This window comes from Palaemon carinicauda, unplaced genomic scaffold, assembly GCF_036898095.1.
Source record: "Palaemon carinicauda isolate YSFRI2023 unplaced genomic scaffold, ASM3689809v2 scaffold234, whole genome shotgun sequence".
NCBI classification, from domain to species: Eukaryota; Metazoa; Arthropoda; class Malacostraca; order Decapoda; family Palaemonidae; genus Palaemon; species Palaemon carinicauda.
In genome coordinates this window covers 71,524-94,623 of record NW_027169965.1, presented here as the reverse complement: position 1 = coordinate 94,623, position 23,100 = coordinate 71,524, and the positions used below count along the sequence as shown (strand labels likewise).

Below are 23,100 nucleotides of genomic sequence, written 5' to 3'. Positions count from 1 at the left end.
CCGGAGGAAGCAGCAGGGCCTACCGGAACTGTGTCACAATCGCTCGCCATTCATTCCTATTTCTAGCACGCTCTCTTGCCTCTCTCACATCTATCCTATCACCCAGATCTTTCTTCACTCCCGTGTCCGGAAAAGTCGCCGTAAACAAGTTTGCCGAAGGAAAACTCGCCTCAGGAGTTTTTGCCTCATGAAATTTTGCCCAATAGGAAAAATCACCGCAAGACAATTTTGCCGTAAAACAAGTATTTGTGATAAAAACACTTTAGTTTCTGAAGTACCATTTTATCTCTTTCAAATAACCAAGTTTGGCTTTCGAAGTTTCGATAAGTAAACAACCAATAAGGAAATCAAGTAATTTTTTTTATCTTTAATTTTATCTTTCTAAAAGTTTTTTATATATTCGACTAGTTTTTTGTAGGCAGCCAACCCAAGACGATGGTGTATCAAATGAAAACTAGTAGAGGAGGACTGAAATCAGTTGACGATCTTAACCCTTTTACCCCCAAAGGACGTACTGGTACGTTTCACAAAACCCATCCCTTTACCCCCATGGACGTACCGGTACGTCCTTGCAAAAAAATGTTATAAATTTTTTTTTTCATATTTTTGATAATTTTTTGAGAAAATTCAGGCATTTTCCAAGTGAATGAGACCAACCTGACCTCTCTATGACAAAAATTATGGCTGTTAAAGCAATTTAAAAAAAAATATACTGCAAAATGTGCTGGGAAAAAAATAACCCCCCGGGGGTTAAGGGTTGGAAATTTCCAAATAGCCTGGGGGTAAAAGGGTTAACTATATTTACCGATTAGATCGAAAATACGGCGAGAAAACATATTGGAAATGTGATTATATCGAGTGTAAAGCAAGAGTGCAATTGAATGGAGAGTTACTTGAAGAGGTGGATCAGTTTAAGTACTTGGGGTCTGTTGTTGCAGCAAATGGTGGAGTGGAAGCAGATGTACGTCAGAGAGTTGGAAGATGATAGTGTATCTATAGGCAAAACAGTCGGCGAGCATTGCCATCCTTCTCATCCATCTAAGCCTAAAGTTTACGAAGCAAAAACAAAAATTCATCCATCTAAGCCTAAAGTTTACGAAGCAAAAACAAAAATTCATCCATCTAAGCCTAAAGTTTACGAAGCAAAAACAAAAATTCATCCATCTAAGCCTAAAGTTTACGAAGCAAAAACAAAAATTCATCCATCTAAGCCTAAAGTTTACGAAGCAAAAACAAAAATTCATCCATCTAAGCCTAAAGTTTACGAAGCAAAAACAAAAATTCATCCATCTAAGCCTAAAGTTTACGAAGCAAAAACAAAAATTCATCCATCTAAGCCTAAAGTTTACGAAGCAAAAACAAAAATGAAATCAATAGCCACCAATTCACAAGCCTCTGCACGGTCCCTAATTGCAGAGGTTGCATCTAGTTTAGATTCAAATGCATTTGTTTTTCATCCCCATTATTTAATATTGGTAATAATATGGATTCTCCCATGCTTCCTTCCTGTTCTGATATGATGTTCTTTTCTTCATTTCCCGGAATTCTGACATTAAAAAATCCAACTTTTCTATTATATTTGCTCTTTCGCCTTCATATTTATTTTTGTGTGTATACCTGCAATTATCCCCATATCTGCACCAACCCCTGGCATTATAGATGCATTCTTTGTAGTTGGGCTCTAAATGTGCATATTTGGGTTGAAAGGTCTCATATCTTGGGGCTCAAGCACATTTGTCGCGCAGTATTAGAGGCTGGAGGCAAAAGGAAAATCAAGCTCCTCCAATCCCAACCGGAAGAAGTGGGTATATTATACATACATACATATACCAAGGCACTTCCCCCAATTTTGGGGGGTAGCCGACATCAACAAAGAAACAAAAACAAAATGGGGACCTCTACTCTCTATGTTCCTCCCAGCCTAACAAGGGACTCAACTGAGTTCAGCTGGTACTGCTAGGGTGCCACAGCCCACCCTCCCACATTATTCACCACAGATGAAGCTTCATAATGCTGAATCCCCTACTGCTGCTACCTCCGCGGTCATCTAAGGCATCTGAGGCAGCAGCAGGGCCTACCGGAACTGCGTCACAATCGCTCGCCATTCATTCCTATTTCTAGCACGCTCTCTTGCCTCGCTCACATCTATCCTCCTATCACCCAGAGCTTCCTTCACTCCATCCATCCACCCAAACCTTGGCCTTCCTCTCGTATTTCTCCCATCAACTCTTGCATTCATCACCTTCTTTGGCAGACAGCCATTTTCCATTCTCTCAACATGGCCAAACCACTTCAACACATTATACCAGAAGAATATAAATTTCTTGAAAATGGTGATCAGTTGTTATTATATGATAGTGGGGAAGATTGTCCAGACAGATTTTTAGTTTTTGGCACAAAAGCTGGGCTAGACGACCTTGAGAAAAACAAGGACTGGGCGTGTGACGGCACGTTTAAATGCATCCCAGAGATATATTACCAATTGTTCACGTTACATATTGTTATAAAGAATATTAGCATACCACGTATTTTTGTCTTGCTACCTGACAAATCTCAAGTAACTTACAGCAGACTTTTCAGTGCCTTCAAGGACTTACGCCCATCATTACAACCCGAAACCTTGATGGTCGATTTTGAAAAAGCAAGTATTAACGCCTTTTCTGCTGTATTTCCAACAATAAAAGTAACAGGTTGTTTATTTCATATGGCTAAGAATATTTATAGGCACATTGTGGATCTCGGTTTAAAGTCGCGTTATCAAACAGACGCAGATGTGGATCTCGGTTTAAAGTCGCGTTATCAAACAGACGCAGATGTGGATCTCGGTTTAAAGTCGCGTTATCAAACAGACGCAGATGTGGATCTCGGTTTAAAGTCGCGTTATCAAACAGACGCAGATGTGGATCTCGGTTTAAAGTCGCGTTATCAAACAGACGCAGATGTGGATCTCGGTTTAAAGTCGCGTTATCAAACAGACGCAGATGTGGATCTCGGTTTAAAGTCACGTTATCAAACAGACGCAGATGTGGATCTCGGTTTAAAGTCGGGTTATCAAACAGACGCAGAATTCAACAACAAATTCAAATGTTTCACCGCCTTAGCTTTCCTTCCTGTGCAAGATGTTGTTGATGGATTTATCGAGCTATCAGATGATGACGATTTACCCCAAGAATTAGTATCTTATTTCGAAACGCACCATAGAGGAGGAGAACGGGGTAGAGGAGAGCGAAGACGAAGAGTGGAGCCTACTTTTCCTATTGCATTATGGAATGTTTTTGAACGAGTTCGAGCATAATAGAAGCAGAACGAACAACAGCATAGAAGGCTACCATAATGCACTGCAGAGCTCAATGACAAATAAGCATCCAAATCTATGGAAGCTTATTTCGTATCTAAAAAAGGAAGAGAGGAGCGTTTGTATGGTGACGGCCAGATCCCATAGAAAACGGGAATATTCTGAACTGGCCGTCGTTCTAAAAACAATTTTGGCGGAAGAAGCTAACTTAAAAAACCAACCTAACCTATGCTAAAAGCCGTATCCTTAACCAGGGGGGCTTCGCCCCCCGGACCCCCCCCCCCTCACAATAGTTTCCTTACCTACGAGTACGACGGGAGAAGCTAACTTAAAAAACCCACCTAACCTATGCTAAAAGCCGTGTCCTTACCCAGGGGGGCTGCGCCCCCCCGGACCCCCCTGTACACAACATATTTAAGATCCGTAGACCATTTCCAAACTTTTTGATTCTATATTTACCACATACAGTCGGAGCGATAATAAGCAAATTAGGACGCTTGGCCGTAGCGCTACAAACTACCCGGAAGAGATTTTAGCAAGAAAGAAAAAGTGTGACTTAGACCGAGGAAACGCTAAAGGAATGAAAAAGGTATATGGTGATGTCAACACAAGACTCCATTGACAAGTAATTGGGTACAATTCTGCACAGAAAAGAGACTATTTGCGTAGTATTGCGTGGAATCTGCACTCTTTTTAACCCTTTTACCCCCAAAGGACGTACTGGTACGTTTCACAAAACCCATCCCTTTACCCCCATGGACGTACCGGTACGTCCTTGCAAAAAAATGCTATAAATTTTTTTTTTATATTTTTGATAATTTTTTGAAAAAATTCAGGCATTTTCCAAGAGAATGAGACCAACCTGACCTCTCTATGACAAAAATTAAGGCTGTTAAAGCAATTTAAAAAAAAATATACTGCAAAAGGTGCTGGGAAAAAAATAACCCCTTGGGGGTTAAGGGTTGGAAATTTCCAAATAGCCTGGGGGTAAAAGGGTTAAATTATTGCATTTTTTCTGTTCTCTTGTTTTACGTCAAAATTGTCTTAAGGCGATTTTTCCTATTAGGCGAAATTTCTCGAGGCGAGAATTCCTGGGGCGAGTTTTCCTACGGCAAACTTGTTTACGGCGAATTTTCTTAAATCCCTTCACTCCATCCATCCACCCATACCTTGGCCTTCCTCTTGTACCTCTCCCATCAACTCTTGCATTCATCAAAGAGGTGGAGCTGGGGGGAGAGTGACTGTACCAGTTCAGTCCTCTGGGTGCTAAATGGGTTACTGCTCCTCAGGTGTTCATTCAGATGTTCACATGGATAGTAACCTGGGGCCACTACAAGCGATATGTACGACTGTAGATGCATGTCTCGAGTGGGTGATCCTTGCCTCTGTGTGGCAGTGGCGACAAGATTGAGTTCGACTTTCCACTTTCATCATGATCTGGGGATTGTGATAATCAAGGCAAAGTTGAATTGCTTACCCAAGCCAAGGTCGATACACTTGGGCATGTCGGATTCAACTAATTAGGTAATCACATCAGCAAGCCTAAGGAGGTAGTGCGTATATTCTGTCATACAGAACTACCCCAGCTCTGACAGAATCTTCTCAGCCGCCTTTCTTAACTGGAGAAGCTCATCCTTCTAAGACAGTGGTTCCCAACCTTTTTTCTGTCATTTCCCCCCTGCACCCAGTTCAACCATCCATATTTCCCCCTTCATGCCCCGCCCAGTCCTCATGCCCACTCGCCTGCTTCAGAAATGGGCATGACACTCCAATTCTCCCCTTGAATATCATGTCTTTGAGAACTGATATGATCATATCACAATTGAATGGCTAACAGCAAATTGCCGCACGTACTATGAGGATATTTTCCTCTTGTTTTAGTTAGTAGGTTGTGTAATTATTTCCCCCCCTGGAAGCTTCAAATTTCCCCTCAGGGGGAAATTTCCCCCAGGTTGGGAACCACTGTTCTAAGAGCTCCTTTGGTAAAGATCTCATCAAACACTGTTGGAAGAATCGCTGGTTAGCGTTTAGGGATTACCATCCCTTCTTGTGCTGTTAGGATGGGAGATTTGGGTTGATCTTACCTTTTGACTAACAAGGAACCCTCTTAGGGGAATCCCTCTTAAATCTTTGACTCCTTACATGCAACTATGCTCAGGTGCATTAAAAGAAGGAAGGCGGGCATGCCCGAACAACCGAGTTGTCTCAGCAGTGGGATCAGCAGAAGCATCTACTTTAATGGCTTGGGTTTAGCAATCCTATGGTGCTGCAAGTCTTCCAAGAGCCTTGAGGAGGAATCCGACTGATAGATGCGATAACACCACCTTATTGGCTTACGTGTAGTTCCATAACCCGACAAAGCAGATGCTTTTCGGGGAGGCATTTCATGCTGGTGAGTTGTCAGCCAATCACATTCTGGGCAAGAGGAATGGGCTAGCAGACACAGTAACCAAAGGAAGTTTGTAAGGTCAGATGGTTCCTATTATGCGTAATGAAGTGTGTCCTGGTTGGAGTGTTCTCCAGGAAGTGACTTGTTTACCATACAGCTAGACAAGAAGAACCCCAGGTTTTCACCCCCTTTCCAACTCCATGATCTATGTTCGAAGTCACCTTCCAACACCCATGGGATCACTTGGATGGTTACACCCTGTCTCCAATGAAACCTGGTTTGTCAACTAGTCTAACGTATGAGATTACACCGGGACTCAGGATGATTTAGGTGGCTCCCAGATGGCCTCATCCCAAATGGTTTCCTGTTTTCCTTTGTCGAGATATGGAGGAACCCCCTTGGCCTTCACTCGCATGGTAAAGTAGGACATTCTCTATGGTGGATATCAAAATAAGGGATTCTTCTCAAGTCAGATCATCTGTAGACAAGATTGCGGAGTTTCACTTCTTGGCTGGGAGAAGCTCCTCTCAGTAGTGCCCATCAAGGCTACCACTCAGACTTGAACATTGTCTTTTGATGGAAGGGGATAGTTTTTCTTTACCGCATCCGAGCCTTTGAGAAGGTCTTGGTCTAAGTTAACCCTTTTACCCCCAGGCTATTTGGAAATTTCCAACCCTTAACCCCCAGGGGGTTATTTTTTTCCCAGCACATTTTGCAGTATATTTTTTTTAAATTGCTCTAACAGCCTTAATATTTGTCATAGAGAGGTCAGGTTGGTCTCATTCTCTTGGAAAATGCCTGAATTTTCTCAAAAAATTATCAAAAATATGAAAAAAATATTTTTTATAGCATTTTTTTGCAAGGACTTACCGGTACGTCCATGGGGTAAAGGGATGGCTTTTGTGAAACGTACCGGTACGTCCTTTGGGGGTAATAGGGTTAAGACTCTCAAGACTGTTTCTGCTGCCTTATAATCAGCAATGAGGTTAAGACTCTCAAGACTGTTTCTGCTGCCTTATAATCAGCAATGAGGTTAAGACTCTCAAGACTGTTTCTGCTGCCTTATAATCAGCAATGAGGTTATGTTGGTAACATGGTCTCTCTGTCTTAGTCTTCCAATCTTAAGAGGTGTGTAGAAGCTACTTAGTGTAGTGCTGTAGTGGTTAGCGGGTTGCGGTCGGATGTAGCACATAGACTGACTGTTCTAGATGCCGACCCAACTCTCACTGCACTACACTTAAGAGAATTGTCCCCAGAAAAGTCAGTACTCTATAGTATTAGCACTAGGCACCAGCCCCTTGATTTAGTTCTTGGCAAGTGGACCTAACAAGCAATTGAGATCTTTAGGTATTTTTGCAAATACTGCACTTCACATTATACAGTTTGAATCTCAGATAAGATTTTAGTTTAGACAAGCATATGAAACATTTCAGTAATTTAAATTTGCTCTGCTATCTAAATGGTTAGGAATCGGTAACGCAGTCGTCGGAAAAGAATAATCTTAACCCTTTTACCCCCAAAGGACATACTGGTACGTTTCACAAAAGCCATCCCTATACCCCCATAGACGTACCGGTACGTCCTTGCAAAAAGCTGCTATTTAAATTTTTTCTTGCATATTTTTTATAACTTTTTGAGAAACTTCAGGCATTTTCCAAAAGAATGAGACCAACCTGACCTCTCCATGACAAAAATTAAGGCTGTTAGAGCAATTTAAAAAAAAATATACTGCAAAATGTGCTTGAAAAAAAAACGCCTGGGGGTTAAGGGTTGGAAAGTTCCAAATAGATTGGGGGTAAAAGAGTTGAGTATCACCAACTCGGCAAATATAGAAAATAAACGGGTTTAAAGGTCGCTCATGAATGGCAGCGGCAAAGACAGTTACTATGCCCTAGAGACTGATCATATATACATATAATCAGCACCCAAGCGAGGACCAGGGAGGGCCAAGCAATGGCTGCTGATGACACAGCAGGTAGGCCTATAGACTTCCTCAAACCTCCCATCTTTAGCTCACAAGTATGGTGAGGTTGCAGACATTACAAGAAACTATCGGGCTTGAGAGGGGTTCGAATCCCAGTCCGGCAGATCACGAGGCAGGGACACTTGCAATAAGCCAATGCAGCGTTGTAAATAGTTTATACAAAATTTGCAGTCATTCTATGACTAATGATAATAATGTGCTCATCATGAAATGGTCTGTATTGTTTCAAATGAAGTACCTCAGTGAGGCTTAAATCATACTGACCACTAAACCAGAATGAAATGTCACATCTAACATTTAAAACCAACACCTATCAAGAAATTTAATTTTGACCACAGCAGAGCATACCAGGATGGTCTTGCTCCGGATTGACGACACGAGGAATTTTGCTCAGCAGCTTTCTCAGAGCTGGACTGTGACTGAATTCTTGTTCCACAGTTTTCAATGTGAGAGAAGTTTGTCAAGAAATTTAATTTTAACCACAGCAGAGCACACCAGGATGGTCTTGCTCCGGATTGACGACACGAGAAATGTCGCTCGGCAGCTTTCTCAGAGCTGGACTGTGACTGAATTCTTGTTCCACAGTTTTCAATGTGACTTGTGGCTTTACATGATTACAATAAAATGATATACAGTATCCTCTGCATAAGGTATATTGCCAACTCAGGCAAGTTACTTCACAGATTTCATCACAAATGTCATAAACTGGGTTATTTTAGGTCATGAAGTTTTGGTACATCTTGCCTGGTCTACTGCGAGTTGGGCATTTTTCTAACACAAAAAAACAAGAAAGGAGTCATGAGATAAGATGGCTGATTGCTAAACTATAGTAAAAGTGTTAGAATTATGAAATGATCAGTATGAAAATGTATAACTTGATTTTATTTTCATACAAAATGGTATTATTTATTTGCAACTATTAATTTAATAGTGCTAGGATCATGGCCAAACTTGGACCCTGCCAGGATACGACCCCGTCTCCATGCCATCTCTGTATGAAGTGTGGAGTGGCACGGAGAGAAGAGGCTTTTGTGCACCCTGAGGGCTCTGCAGTGCTGTCTGAAGAAGGCCTGACTGCTCAGAACCTGGGTGACGGCGACTCTTCCTTGGCACGGTCCGAACCAAGAAAGAGTCGTGTAGAACAAGATCTCTTTTAGACTTCGGAAGTCTATCCGTAATGGGAACGCTTGAATTGCTGAGAGAGTCTAGGTTCCAGGTAGGACCGGAACTTGCAAAGTCCGGGACTAGGTTCCACCCTTGTCTTCAAGAGGAGTCTTGCAGTTAGCTTAGTGTGAAGGTTGGGTGGTTGTAGTTTATGTACATACATACATATACCAAGGCACTTCCCCCAATTTTGGGGGGTAGCCGACATCAACAAATGAATCAAAACAAAAAGGGGACCTCTACTCTCTACGTTTCTCCCAGCCTGACAAGGGACTCAACCGAGTTCAGCTGGTACTGCTAGGGTGCCACAGCCCAGATGAAGCTTCATAATGCTGAATCCCCTACTGCTGCTACCTCCGCGGTCATCTAAGGCACCGGAGGAAGCAGCAGGAAAGGGGGTAGTTTATGTACCAGAGCATTTTCATGGCCTTTATTCTAGAGGTGTACTCAAGCTTTTGACACATTTGCGCTTGGTCTTGTGATGGTTGCTAGCCCAGATCCCTTAGGAGACAGTAAGCATATCCTCTCTGGTAACATATAAATTTAACTCTGTAAAGGAGGAAGAATGACTGACCCCTCCTCCATTCTTTCTGCCTCTATCTTGGGGACAAAGTGGTCAAAGTGTTACTCTGTAAAGGGGGAAGAATGACTGGCCCCTCCTCCATTCTTTCTGCCTCTATCTTAGGGACAAAGTGGTCAAAGTGTTACTCGCTTGATCTGGCTTGATGATGTGAACTACACTTCTGAGCTCCATCTTTAAAACCTATGAAAGTTCTCATCCATCCTCCATAGACAAGGATGAGGATGGTAGAATATATACCAGCACTTTGTCATAAGCCAGGTATATTATTCCTGACTGCAAACCCCTTAGGCGGGAAAGGGATCCCTCCTTTGAGCAAGTACAAATGTTCTCGAACATCTCCAGGGAAGAAAAAGAAAGTACCACTTCCGACATTCCAAGCAGTGAGTCTCCCTACCTAAAAGACGATGTTTTGTATTTGAGTAGGAACAAATCACAAATTTTTAAAGTAATTTGTATTTTTCCTAGCAATACGAACATGCGTTCTTTAGATTATACTTATCCCGTCAACCACTCCTCTCAGTCTTGAGCCAAAAGGTCATTATTGAAGAGACTATGACAGGTAAGGGGGTGGGCTCTCGCCTTTGCTCCCAAAGTTTGCTTGACTGCTTGTTCAGCGATTCAGCGGCCGTCCAGCTTTGAGCTGAAAACACACTCCCTACCCAAAGGACTCAGGTTTGTATAGCTAGGAAAAATACAAATTACTTTTAGAAATTTAGGATTTTAGTTATGTTGTGATAGCTTTTGATAGATTTTAGAATCTTAACTGTGACCATTTTTTCCCAACAGCTTTCCGAAAGATTTATATAAAGTATTAATTTGCCTAGAAGGCACCTCTTGGGTTGCACGGGGCAGGGAGTGCAGTGTGGCCACCCACCTGAAGAGGAGGGAAAAGGAAAGAAGAGGAAGAGTTGATGGAGAGGTATGGGATCCCAGACACTTCTTTTTCATAACCCCCTTCTCTCTCCCTCCCTCCCTACCCCCTTTTCTTATTGACTTATGTGTATGATTCTTTCCCTCAGTGTCTCTCCTCTCTCTCTCTCACTCTCTCTCACCCAGGTCTTTCCAACCTGTTTTCTCCAGATGTTCAGTTCTTTAATTTTGGTCTGAAATATGTCTTTAATTGCCTTGTTAGTTAAGTTTGTTGTTTAGTAAAAGGACCTATAATGTTCTTTATAAAAAATTGTTTACTGAAGTCAGTATTGCATTTGTCAAAATCATTTGCTTATTACTTTCATTGTGTGCTGCTATTTTGATCCAATTATTTTAGTACTGAAATTTTTCTAATGAATGTATATGTAATTTTTATTCTGTGTGCTATTTCTGTTCTTTAAGCAAATTTAGAAATGATTATGTACATGATTTGATGTGTATTGCAAGAGAAAATATGACTTTACATGTAATGCTTAACACTTTCAAGGTTTTATTTAAATACTTCTTGTTCTCATTAAGGAATTTACTGTCTCATATAAATAGGTAGCAAGATTGTAATTACAACTTACAATCTAACCAATGTGATCTGGTTGATAATATTTTTAAGTCTTAGTGTTTAAAGTAAGAAAGGATAATGGCATTTCTTTGTAATTAAATAGTATTGAAAGTTTTTTCATTTCTTTGGTTGATATAAATGTCACTTATTTTCAGTTGAACTGAGATGTAAAATGAATTGTAAATAATCATTTAAACGAGTCACATGAAATGTAAAAGCCACTTTTGTATAATGGCTTTAAAATACTGTATCGTATTCTTTAGCTGCATTAATTGAATTGAATTTCTGTTAAATTGTCATTGGGAATACTCGTCAACTGTTTTCACCAAGTGTACAGACAGACTCGCCGATATTGCGGGTGCGTTGAGATCTCTTGGTCCACAGGGCGTCGGACACTGCGGGCCATAGTTAGTATTGCCGTTTAGACCTTTAGCGGCCCTGTAGGAAATTCTGAATAGGGGTGTCATGTTGTCGTCTCGTTCTTGTCTTAGCTATGTCGCTGAACTGGTGGGTTTTCAGATGTCTGGGAACCTAGGAAACATTGTTGGTTGAATATTATGGACCTTTGGAGGAATCATAAGGATCACTGTATTTGTTCTATGTATCCCAGAAAAGGCTAGTGTCCTTTGTTTCCTGTTTTTGTTCCAGGAACATTTAAGAACTGGTAGGTTTTCAGATGTCTGGGAATCTAGGAAACATTGTCGGTTGAATATTATGGACCTTTGGAGGAATCATAAGGATCACTGTATATGTTCTATGTATCCAGAAAAGGCCTGTGTCCTTTGTTTCCTGTTTTTGTTCCAGGAACATTCAAAGCTCTGGATGTTTGGCCCTCAATCTCATCTAGTTACTGTGCTGACATTTTTATTCCCGGTTTATTTGTTGTATTTGAAGAACACTTGGTATTATTACCATGTTTTAGGGAGATAGTTGTTATTATTATTCACAAAGAAACTGGCTCAAAGTCCTGTATCTTTCCACCCCTTATGTCTTGAGACAAAGAAAGACAAAAGATTATAGTTAAACTACTGATGGAAATGATAAATAAACATACATATCTTGTATGCAGAACACATTTGGCTCAAGCTTTGAGACAAATTTAGTGTATTGTGAAAGTTCCTTTACTTTACTTTTCCCATGTTTTAAACAAATGTGGAGAGATAATACATACATAGATATACCAAGGCACTTCCCCCAATTTTGGGGGTTAGCCGACATCAAACCAATAAAACAGAAAAGGGGACCTCTCCTCTCTACGTTCCTCCCAGCCTGACAAGGGACTCAACCGAGTTCGGCTGGTACTGCTAGGGTGCCACAGCCCACCCTCCCCCGTTATCCACCGCAGATGAAGCTTCATAACGCTGAATCCCCTACTGCTGTTACCTCTGCGGTCTTCCAAGGCACCGGAGGAAGCAGCAGGGCCTACCGGAACTGCGTCACAATCGCTCGCCATTCATTCCTATTTCTAGCACGCTCCTTTGCCTCTCTCACATCTATCCTCCTATCCCCCAGAGCTTCCTTCACTCCATCCATCCACCCAAATGGACAAAGTAAAAAGCAGTGTTTACTGCTTTAAAATCTTGGCTCTTGTTAACTCATGCTCACTGATTTGAGTTTTGTCTTAGAAATGATTATTTATCACTAGGTACTGTGTTAAAGAGATATCCACAAGAATGGTTCGTTGACTATTCATGATAGCGCTGAGTGACTTCACCCGTCCAAGTTCCTGGCCTGTTGCCTAAATCTTATCATACCAGTACAATCCATTTCATTACCCCCAAAGGACGTACTGGTACGTTTCACAAAACTCATCCCTTTACCCCCATGGACGTACCGGTACGTCCTTGCAAAAAAATGCTATAAAAATTATTTTTTTCATATTTTTGATAATTTTTTGAGAAAATTCAGGCATTTTCCAAGAGAATGAGACCAACCTGACCTCTCTATGACAAAAATTAGAGCAATTTAAAAAAAATATGCTGCAAAATGTGCTGGGGAAAAAATAACCTCTTGGGGGTTAAGGGTTGGAAATTTCCAAAGAGCCTGGAGGTAAAAGGCCTAAGGTCTTCTCCATTCTTCCATTGTTTTTATTGATTTGAGATTGTTATTACAGTGTTCCATTGTAGTAGAACAGAACACTTAGTTGGTTCATAGGATTCTATAGGCTTGGTCCTTTGAAATAAGTGAGTGCTGGAACATTGCAGAGTTGAAGTTACACAAATGCAACCAGATAGAATTAAGAGAGCAGACGGCCGTTCAAAACCGAGGGTTCAAATTGACGCCTCAAAGAGCCTAATGTACCCAGGGCTGTGGGAAAAGAAAGAGCAAACATTATGTGCTACCCATTCAAGGGTCATCTCTCCTTTCTGGAAGATCAAATTATGACTGGTTTCAATTTGTCATCTGCTTATCAGATTCAAGTTATGATCTAATGGACTTGAAAAAAACATTGTTTTCAAAATCTTCTAAGAAAGGGATAAGCAAAAGTTGATGAAGATGACAACTGCAATACTTATAACAGAGACTTCTTGAAGTCTATTAAATTGAATCCTGAAAATTTGATGTTTCAGGATAGGAAAAGCAGAATTAGAGAAAATAAGTTAGAGTCTCTAGTTTTACCATCCACCTTCCATAAGCTCACATATACTGTGCATTAAAGCTTTTGAACGGCACCTCGTAGTAACGGGATTTTGAGGAGGGAGAAGTCTAATTGGAAAGGGATCTCTGGTAGTGGTATCACTCGCCCCAGTTTTAATACCGACACCCTTTAGGGGTAAGCGAGCTGGATATATTCTTGGCATTCCATACAACTTTTTCTCTGGTATATTTAGCAGTATCTATACCTTTGAAATGGTGCTTTAAGGAGCATTTCACTGGGCGACACAGGTTCCTTACCCAGAAATAGATTTTTCCTTCGTCAAAATCCCTTTTTTGTACCGTTTCATGTTCAGACTGTTGTCTCAAAAGAATATGTTCGGTGGTAAGCATGCTTTTTTTATATGCTTACGAAGCAGTTCATTTTGAACCAAAGATGAGCATGTGTTTGTTTCTTCTCACATAGACTTGGAGCTTTCTTTTTTACAGTTCACGTCCAGTCTGTCTTCTCAAGAAATATGCTCGGTAGTAAAGTGTGCTTTTTTATATGCATACAAAGTAGTTAATTTTGTACCAAAGAAGATAATTGTCTCATTCCCCATATGGACGGATAGTCCTCTGCAGAGTAGAATGTCCTAATTTTGGAAAAAGAAAGGAATATTCTCATACCCAGTTGATGAAAACGGGTAAAACTTCAAAAGCTATATGGTACTTCACTTTAAAGTACAGTATAGCATTACTGCTTCTCTGATTCTTAGGAGGGTTCAATTTTTGAAATTTTCACAAGTTAAGGGACAATATCCTTAACTTTTTTGTTCAGGGTGCCAATAGACACTTTGAAATCTTCCTGAAAATTAGTTTTATAGAAGGTAGTTTCCAGGATAATCTTTCTCATGTTCCTGTGACTTTTATTATTTCAAAACCCAGATACAAGATGTGGAATTCTCTTCATTGTTTTTCCTGACATGTTATTACTACCAAGCTACAATCCTTGTTGGAAAAGCAGGATGCTACAAGCCTAAATGCTCCAGCATGGTTCAGTAATAATGTTAAGACTTAAGTCAACCTGTCCAACAGAGTCCAACAGAAAACCATTTGTTAAAAGTTCAAACTTCAGAAGTTCCACTGATTCAACTGCTCGATTGGGAAGGTCATTCTACAATCTGGTCACAGGTGTAATAAAATTTCTAGAATACTGTGTAGTGTCGAGCCTTTTGATGGAGAAGGCCAAATTTAGAATTAACGGCTAGATGGTATGTCACTGTCACCTCAGTTTCTCGGACCCGGGCTCGATTCCCGGGCCAACCAGAAGCTATGATCTTTGAGTCGATTCCCCCTTGGGTCTCTGATCCTGAGGTATAGAGAGAATCCAGATATTAGGAGGAGGATAATATATGGCTTCTTTGAATATTAAAAACATGTCTAAATGTGCAAAATTTATCACCTAGTTCTACATACAAGATGGTACAGACTGGGAAAATCTGAATAAAGAAGAATCCTATGTAATATGCATAAAGTGTAATTCAACAAAGTTCCCAGGGAATATCCAGATCAGGAATAATGAATTTAATATACCAAGTTATTGTCCAACAAATTGATATGAAAGTCAGCACCTTGAGACCAGACAGGACAACAGTACTGTAGCATGGTAGAATGAAAGAATTAAAACATTCCCTGTCGATAGACTAATCACTGGAAATCATAAAAGATATTCTCAAGAAGCCAATTTTTTGTGTGCAATCTACTGTTGGCTATACAGTAAACAGGAAGGCAAAAAGTCCATACGTGATTTATTTATATTGTTTATGATGGCACCTCTCTATGTTACACTGTATATATGCAGTCTAATACAAATTAATTTTTTTAAGATGGAATTTCAAGCATGTTCATGGTCTACCCGTGACCTTACTGCTTGGTACGGCACTCAAGGTCGTGGAATACCCATTATCTATGCCAATTATTTTTGAAAGTCTTTAAAGCTTCTGAGCATTAATTTTTGAGATGAGGATGCTTCACCTATGGCTTATGTACTCAAATAAATCCTCTAGATTTGTCATACTATCATATTTTTCTCTTTCATATTAAGCCTATAAGTTTTAGGAAATGTTATATAGTTCTTTGAACTAGACTTGTGCCTATCAGTCTCACAAGAGCTTTCTTGGTTAAAGAGATCTTTTCTCTTTGGGAATTTCCCAAAAGAACTTCTCATCTATGTCCATGATGACTTTGATTACCATTTCCAATCAGGATGGCTGCAAGTATAAACCAATGTCATGTTCATTCTTTAAAGGAAGGTTAAAACTGCATGAATAGTATATCATTGGTGGTTTTCTGCCTCCATTGATGCTAATTTGAAATGGAATCAGTCTTTCAAGTCTTATTTAGTGACTATTTTATTCTGCCTTCTGTTGTTTAATTGAAGCTGATTAAAAAGGTTTTCTGATTAAATAAGGTTTTAGTAGTTTTACCACTTGACTACCAAGACAACTTCCTACTTTCTTTTGACTAGTGGATCATTTGTTCTTTATTACATACATATACCAAGGCACTTCTCCCAATTTTGGGGGGTAGCCGACATCAACAAATGAAACAAAAACAAAAAAGGGGACCTCTACTCTCTACGTTCCTCCCAGCCTAACAAGGGACTCAACCGAGTTCAGCTGGTACTGCTAGTGTGCCACAGCCCACCCTCCCCCGTTATCCATCACAGATGAAGCTTCATAACGCTGAATCCCCTACTGCTGCTACCTCCGCGATCATCTAAGGCATCGGAGGATCTTTATTGAGAGATGAAAATTGTAGCAAGAAAACTCTGGTTATCAGATAGCCAGGTGTAGAAAGAGCAAAAGGAAATGAAATCCCGTTTGAATTGTATTATTGAGGGCATTATCTTTGAATGCTGTTTGTCTCAGTGTTCTGTGAAGGAATTGCCTCTCGTTACTTTTAAATAATTCTAGTGGCAGATAGCCTTTTTTGATGAATTCTGACAATAAGTTAATTGTCATATTCATTTTTTCCCTTGTTTCTTTGGAAATAAGTTTTGAGTCTGGTTTCCCATTTTGAATTGGTCATACACAGATACTTGGAAAGGAAATATTGAAGGTAGAAATGTATTTGTTGATATTTTTATATCAAAGTTAATCTAATGAATTAGCCTCTATTTTCATTCCATAAATGAAAGTACATTGATAGTGGCAATGAGAAACCAGATATTGTTGGTTGACATCTGTCATAGTTCTGTACTCAAATCTCCAGTCTTGATGAAGTGATCCACATCCTATAGAAATTTTTTATGGTCATCTGATCCTTTGTTTTGCATCTACAACATTAAGGATGCCAAATGCTCCGTAGTTAAACTGTTTGATTATAAAAGTGCATAGAGAGAAGCCGATAGACAGGACTTTTATTTTATGTTGGTGGAGTTCTATTAGTGGAAAGTTGAAGGTCATTTCATGCTTTGAGGTAACTTGAGTCGTATAGAATCAATTTTTCCGTTTGTAGTACTTATCCATGTACACCACATTTGCCAGGTATAGTGATGAGAGGTTGGGTCTTTTTCGTAGTTTGGTTTACTGTTGGCAATGTGAAGGTTGTTATTTGCAGTGGTGTTTGAGTATGGAATTGCTTCTCTTTGTATTTCCTCTTATTGCATCTTCCTAATAGAGGTTTAGGAGGGAACTACAGCACTGGAAAAGTAGCATTTCTTGATTTAGAGGCATAGCCCTCGTGCATCCTTAGCCTCATATCCTTGTGGGATTGACTCATAAAACCTCATTGGTATTTTCATATATGCAGTCTGTAATCTAAAATAAATTTTGGAAATGAAATTTTAAGTATTCTTGGTACTCAAGTACATGGACTACTTGTGACCTTACTTTGATAGTTTCTTGTACTGGCTTCTCAAGTCTTCTAAGGTCTCTCTTAAAAGCTTCTGAGTTTTGATTTCTAAGATGAGGTTGCTCCACGTTATGCCTTATGTACTTGAAGAAATCCTCTAAGGTTGTCATAACATCATGATCTTTTCTTACATAGAAGGCCTATAGGTTTTAGATCTGGGAAATGTTGCATAATCCTTTGAACTAGGCGTGTGCCAATCTCATGATTGCTTTTGTAGTTAAAGAATTCTTTCCTTGGTTTGGAAATTTCCCTAAAGATCTGATCTATGTTCACGATGACTTACATTAACTTATTTTGGAGGATGGCATCTTTTACATGTTACACTGCATATATGCAGTATGTTTTTGCCACCTTTATTCCAGCTGGGACATCTTTTCTTTATGATACAGTTTCAGATTTTATTGCATTGAGATGCCAAAGAAATTTTTCAATGTGGGATATTGTACTCTCTTGCATGTGATTTCATCAACTTTCCTTCAATGTAATAATGTAAAGATTATATCTAATCTAACAGCAAGTTCGCATCTTGGACAGGTTTGATGAATAGCCCTTTCTTTGCAGAACATATGCAAGAAGTGATTCTTTACTTTTAATAGATATTCTTGTATCGGCATTTTCTGGATTTTGGTAACTCGATGGCCATGTTTCGTAGTCAGGTTTTTTGTATAGTTCACTTCTTTATTTTGGACTTAACTACCAAGAAATATAGATTGTTTGGCCAAACTTCAGTAGATGTAACTGAAGAGCATTAATATACAGTTTGGTACTTTAAAATGAAACTACTTATGTAGTGAAATATTGGAAGCAGATCTTCAATTTTGTGATCAAAGATTTGAGAAGTTACAGTAGGTGTCTGGACCCTTATGTAATTACTGTGCTTTCTTGTATCTTGCAGTGCTGTACTTAATTTTTCTTCCTTGTAACATAGATAAAGTTACAAAATTATTGTATTTACATGCTGAACAAAAACCAATTTAATTGATTTGTCATGATTTCATTGACTTCATAATACCTGGAAGTGTGTTTCTTAAGTTGGTTTTGAAACGTCATTTGGTTATTTGTTGAAGAGAGGTGACTCATATACCCTGGGCATTAGCATTCCTTATTAAAAAACTGAAAGGGAGTTAAAATTCCGATTAATAATGGCAAGCCTACACAAGTGTTTCATACTGTATTCGGCTGATGATGTTTTCCTTACATAGCTCTGATAAGCACTTGGCGATACCATGGTTCTTCTATTCAGGATTTGTTACAAGTCGAGCGTAAGAGGTTCGCATAGGATTCGGTCAAATATTGGCTATGGTTCTCTTTGGAAAATTCTCATGGCTCAAGAGATGGATGCGTGTGACCCATGAAATATTCTGTGTGTCTGTCTGTACATTTTGGTGTTTACGGATTTCGGGCAATTTTTAATGGAAATTGAATAGAAGTATATCCGCAATTACTGCTAATGCGAGAAATGCTTTAAGGTCTTTTGATACCATTTTATTGAAGTGACTTTTACTTGCATTTGACCGAGGATGATATTTTAGATAAAAAATTTTGTATCTCATCTCTTATGAATATAATGTGGCCTTTTTAGCAACCAAAGAAATTTTGAGACAAAGCAGTAAATTTAAAATAAATTTTTAAAAATGTAATTTAAAGTTTTGTTTGAGTTTATTATTTTAAGACAAGCAGCAAATTTAGAATAAATTTTAAAAATGTAATTTGAAGTTTAGTTTGAGTTTATTATAAGATTGTTCAACCAGTGATATTGAAGGTTAGAATGTAAGCAGTAAAATAAGCAGTTTATAATTATGCTATGTGAATCTGTGTAGGAAAATAAATTGCTAAAAAAAAAGAAAAAAAAAAGAGAAAATGAAAACATTCAAGGACCTAGTAACACACTTTTTTAAAGAATGAAAACTGCTTTAATCATTTGTTACTAGGTGGGACCTGGGGTGGGCCTTGGTAGGGTTTTCATTTTCTCTTTTTATAATAAAAAACAATCTTGCTAAGTCTTAGAGACAGTGCTTTCCTGTTCCTTTGGGAAACATGAAGGATTTTAAATATTTCCTTATCCATGTAAAGTCTGTTACTTTCTCATGTAAATATATACCAAATCATGTACTTGTGTTTTCTGTTGACCACCATTTCTAGATTTGCATTTGAACAATCTACAGAAATAATATCACAGGTTAATCCTGGTATTTATTCATTAGAAAACTTCTGTACCAAAAATAATTGGGTCAAAGTAACCTCACTCTGAGAAAGTTTATGATTCTTGAATGCAAAACTTATTTCACTCATTTTTTTATGAGGAACATGACTAAGCCCTTTTTGATGGACACTTGAAACTTACTGACTTGAACTATTTGAGGGTCACTCTAAAACATCATATTCCAGCAAGCCAATTCTACCACCTAACATGGCAATATTAAAGGCCTTGTATTCCAGACCAAAATTAAAGAACTGAACATCTGGAGAAAACAGGTTAGAACAGAGACCTGGGTGAGAGAAAGAGAGAGAGGAGAGACACTGAGGGAAAGAATCATACACACAAGTCAATAAGAAAAGGGGGTAGGGAGGGAGAGAGAGAGAGAGAAGGGGGTTATGAAAAAGAAGTGTCTGGGATCCCATACCTCTCCATCAACTCTTCCTTTTCTTTCCTTTTTCCTCCTCTTTAGGTGGGTGGCCACACTGCACTCCCTGTCCTGTGCAACCCAAGAGATGCTTTTAGGCATTTTAACTTATGCAAGGTATTTGAGATGTTAATAAAATTACCATGTTTATTTCTTTGATTTTTATTGTATCCTCTTGTACATTTTATTTTTTTTTACATTTTGTTCAGTATACATTAAAGACTCTCCCTTGAAAAAATGCCTTTAATGCAAGATGATGTTGCAAAGCTAGCTTGTTCAATATTGCCTACACTACATCAAGCAAATTTAGTTTGAACTTTTTTTATACTCATTTTAGCAACAAGCAGCTTGCACTAAAGGCAATACCTTTCATCAAAGATAGATTTATATTTTTTCACTTTTGACCTTCATTAATTCATACCTTGGTCAACTGGCACAAGTCTCAAATTGAAAATGGACTTTAGTGCTGTAATATTTTCTACTTTACACACAATGGCTGAAAGTACATTATAAGATTATATCTGGTCAGTTAGTCACTGAGGCTAAAGCATAAAAGCTATCAGCAATAAAACATTAGGGAGAACAAGTCACAGGTGGTACAAAACGTGGCTAGGGTGTAAGGAGAGATTTATCACAATAATAAGTCTCTTCCAACGGTGTTCATTTGGTAGGAAATTTAGTGTCAAGTTACAACCCTGGGGTATAAATTAACTGATCTAATGAGTAAAGGTCCAGTGATTAGAAACCATGCTGGAAGGAAAGTGGTAAAAAGTGCAATAGAGCAAAGGTCCAGAGATTGGAAACCAAACTAGTACAAAATTTGCACTAGAGTAAAGGTCCACAGGTTGGAAAACCTAGTTAGAAAGGTGGCAAAAAGTGCACTAGGGGCCGAAGGTCCAGATTGGAACCCTAGCTGCAAGTACAGTAGCAATATGTGCAGTTGAACCACACATAAGGTTAAAAACCCAGCTGGAAGGGAGTGAAAACAGTGCAGTTGCACTATAGCAAAGATTGGAAGCCCAGTTGTAAGGTGGCAAACCCAGTACAATTGGACTAGAGAATAAAGGTCCAAAGGTTGGAAACCATGCTGGAAGAACAATTACAAAAAGTGCAGTTGCAAGGTGGCAAACAACAGGGTAGCAAAAGGCTACCAAGTCCAGGAATCTTTGATAAACTTCTTCAGATTAGAAAAAGCAACCATTATTAGCAGTGTTCAGAGAGGCAGTTTCCTACAGGCCTTGGGAACAAAGAAGCAGCCATGTGCAGAAAAATAAAACCAAGGTACAGATATAACCATACCTTAAAAGATATTTAACAAAGAATTCCATTATTTTGAATGAGTAACCAATTCATCAACCAGTAGAATTTATCTGGCGGTTGATAAGAACCATGTCAAGAAAAAATATTAATGGAAATTGAAATAGAAATAATGAAAAATGCAAAGCAGGTCCAATGGTTACAATAAAGAAAATTACTTTTTGCTTATCAAATGTAATGCCGAGACAATGCAGGCCAATTACTTTCCAAGAGTTCTTTGAAATATACAAGAATTTGAGGAAAAACCAGGAAAGCAACCAAGGTTAATGGTGTTACAACATTCAAAACTGTTGAAACTACAAATGACAACAGGAAACCAATAGTTACAAGTGAAATGACCAAGAGGTGTGGTTGCCGAGGGAAGTATAATCCAAAAGACAGGTTTGTACAGCTAGGAAAAATATAAATTACTTAAAAGGCATGTGAAGACCTAAGAGTTGGAATATATTCCACAATCCTCACCCTCACCTAGGGAGGATAGAAATTCTTCACGATCTAAGAAATGGAACCTAAGTTAGTTCATTAAAGAATGGAGAAGTTACTACAGACAAGATGCTTACTGTCCTGTAAGGGATCTGGGCTAGCTACACCACTAATTGAGCAGCCACCGCAAGAACAAACAAATGCGTGAAGAGGCTTGAGAGTACTCTTGCAGAATTAAGACCGTGAACATGGTCTACAAAATAAACACACTATCCCTAATTGCCCTGCAAGATTCCGAGAAGATAAGGTTAGGGCTAAACTCGACTTTGAGAGTTCCAGTCCTACCTAGAATCTCTCAGCAGTCGAGGTACAGTATATGCTTTACTAATAGACTCCTGAAGTCTGAAAGTGATGGTATTAGAGACAACTTTCGCTATTCTGCCCATGCTAAAACACCACTGCATAACCCTAAAAAGAGCCACAAAAGCCTCTTCTCTCCGTACCACTTCCGACTCTACACAGAGATGGGATAGAGGACTTAAACCTGGAATTATGCCCCATCAGCAAAAGAGTTTTTCCATGTGCTTTGGTACTAGACTAAGGAATTCATACACCTCTTAGAATAAGAGACTAAGGCAGAGATATCCAGTCACTCTCCTAACCAAAGGCAGTTACAAGTCAGAATCTTGACTGAGGTCTTCTCTAAAAAGGCTCGGACAAAGTATTCAAAAACAGCAAGACTGAGGAGAATTCTATCCCCTAACATCAGAAATACCAAGCTAAAGTCTGAGGGTAGCCTTGACTTATGCAACCGAGAGGAGCTTCTCCCAGCCAGGATGAACAGAAACTGCGATGGTGTAGAAATGATCTAACTCCAGAAGAATCTTTTGTGATATCCATCATAGAAAATGCCCCACTTCCCTGGGAGTGAAGGCCATGAGAGTTCGTTTGGGATCTCGACAAAGCAGAGCAGGAAACCATTCCCACGAGACCATCTGGGAGCCACTCGAATCGTGTACTGGTCTAATACCTCGCAACAGATTAGCAAAAGGAACAGGATTTAATGGAGACTGGGTGTAACCATCCAAGTGATCCCATGGATGTTGTAAGGCAACTTTGATGCAGATCATGGGGTTGATAAGGAGGGGAAACCTAGGCCACTTATTATCTAGCTGTAAGGTGAACCAGTGTCGATTTCCGTAGAGCCCTACAACCAGAAGCCTATCTGATACATCTGGATGTAGGGACCACTATGACCATTGGCAACTAAATTGATTCGGCCAGCCCATTCTCCTTGCCAGGAATGTTCCCAACTGACAACACCCTGGCATGTAATGCTGTCC

At 39.3% G+C, this 23,100-nt stretch overlaps 1 protein-coding gene across 2 annotated transcripts; it reads left to right on the top strand.

The window, feature by feature from the left end:
• Nucleotides 1-216: 216 nt before the first annotated feature.
• LOC137636122 (uncharacterized) lies at nt 217-16,371 on the top strand. Of its 2 annotated transcripts, none has more exons than XM_068368527.1 (2): nt 217-11,412; nt 11,570-16,371. In XM_068368527.1, the coding sequence occupies exon 1, from the start codon at nt 2,279-2,281 to the stop codon at nt 3,293-3,295; it is 1,017 nt and encodes a 338-aa protein (XP_068224628.1). In that variant the 5' UTR covers nt 217-2,278; the 3' UTR covers nt 3,296-11,412; nt 11,570-16,371. The 2 variants fall into 2 exon arrangements, with proteins under 2 accessions (XP_068224628.1, XP_068224629.1); XM_068368528.1 differs by having other exon boundaries at nt 217-16,015; nt 16,271-16,371.
• Nucleotides 16,372-23,100: the final 6,729 nt, after the last annotated feature.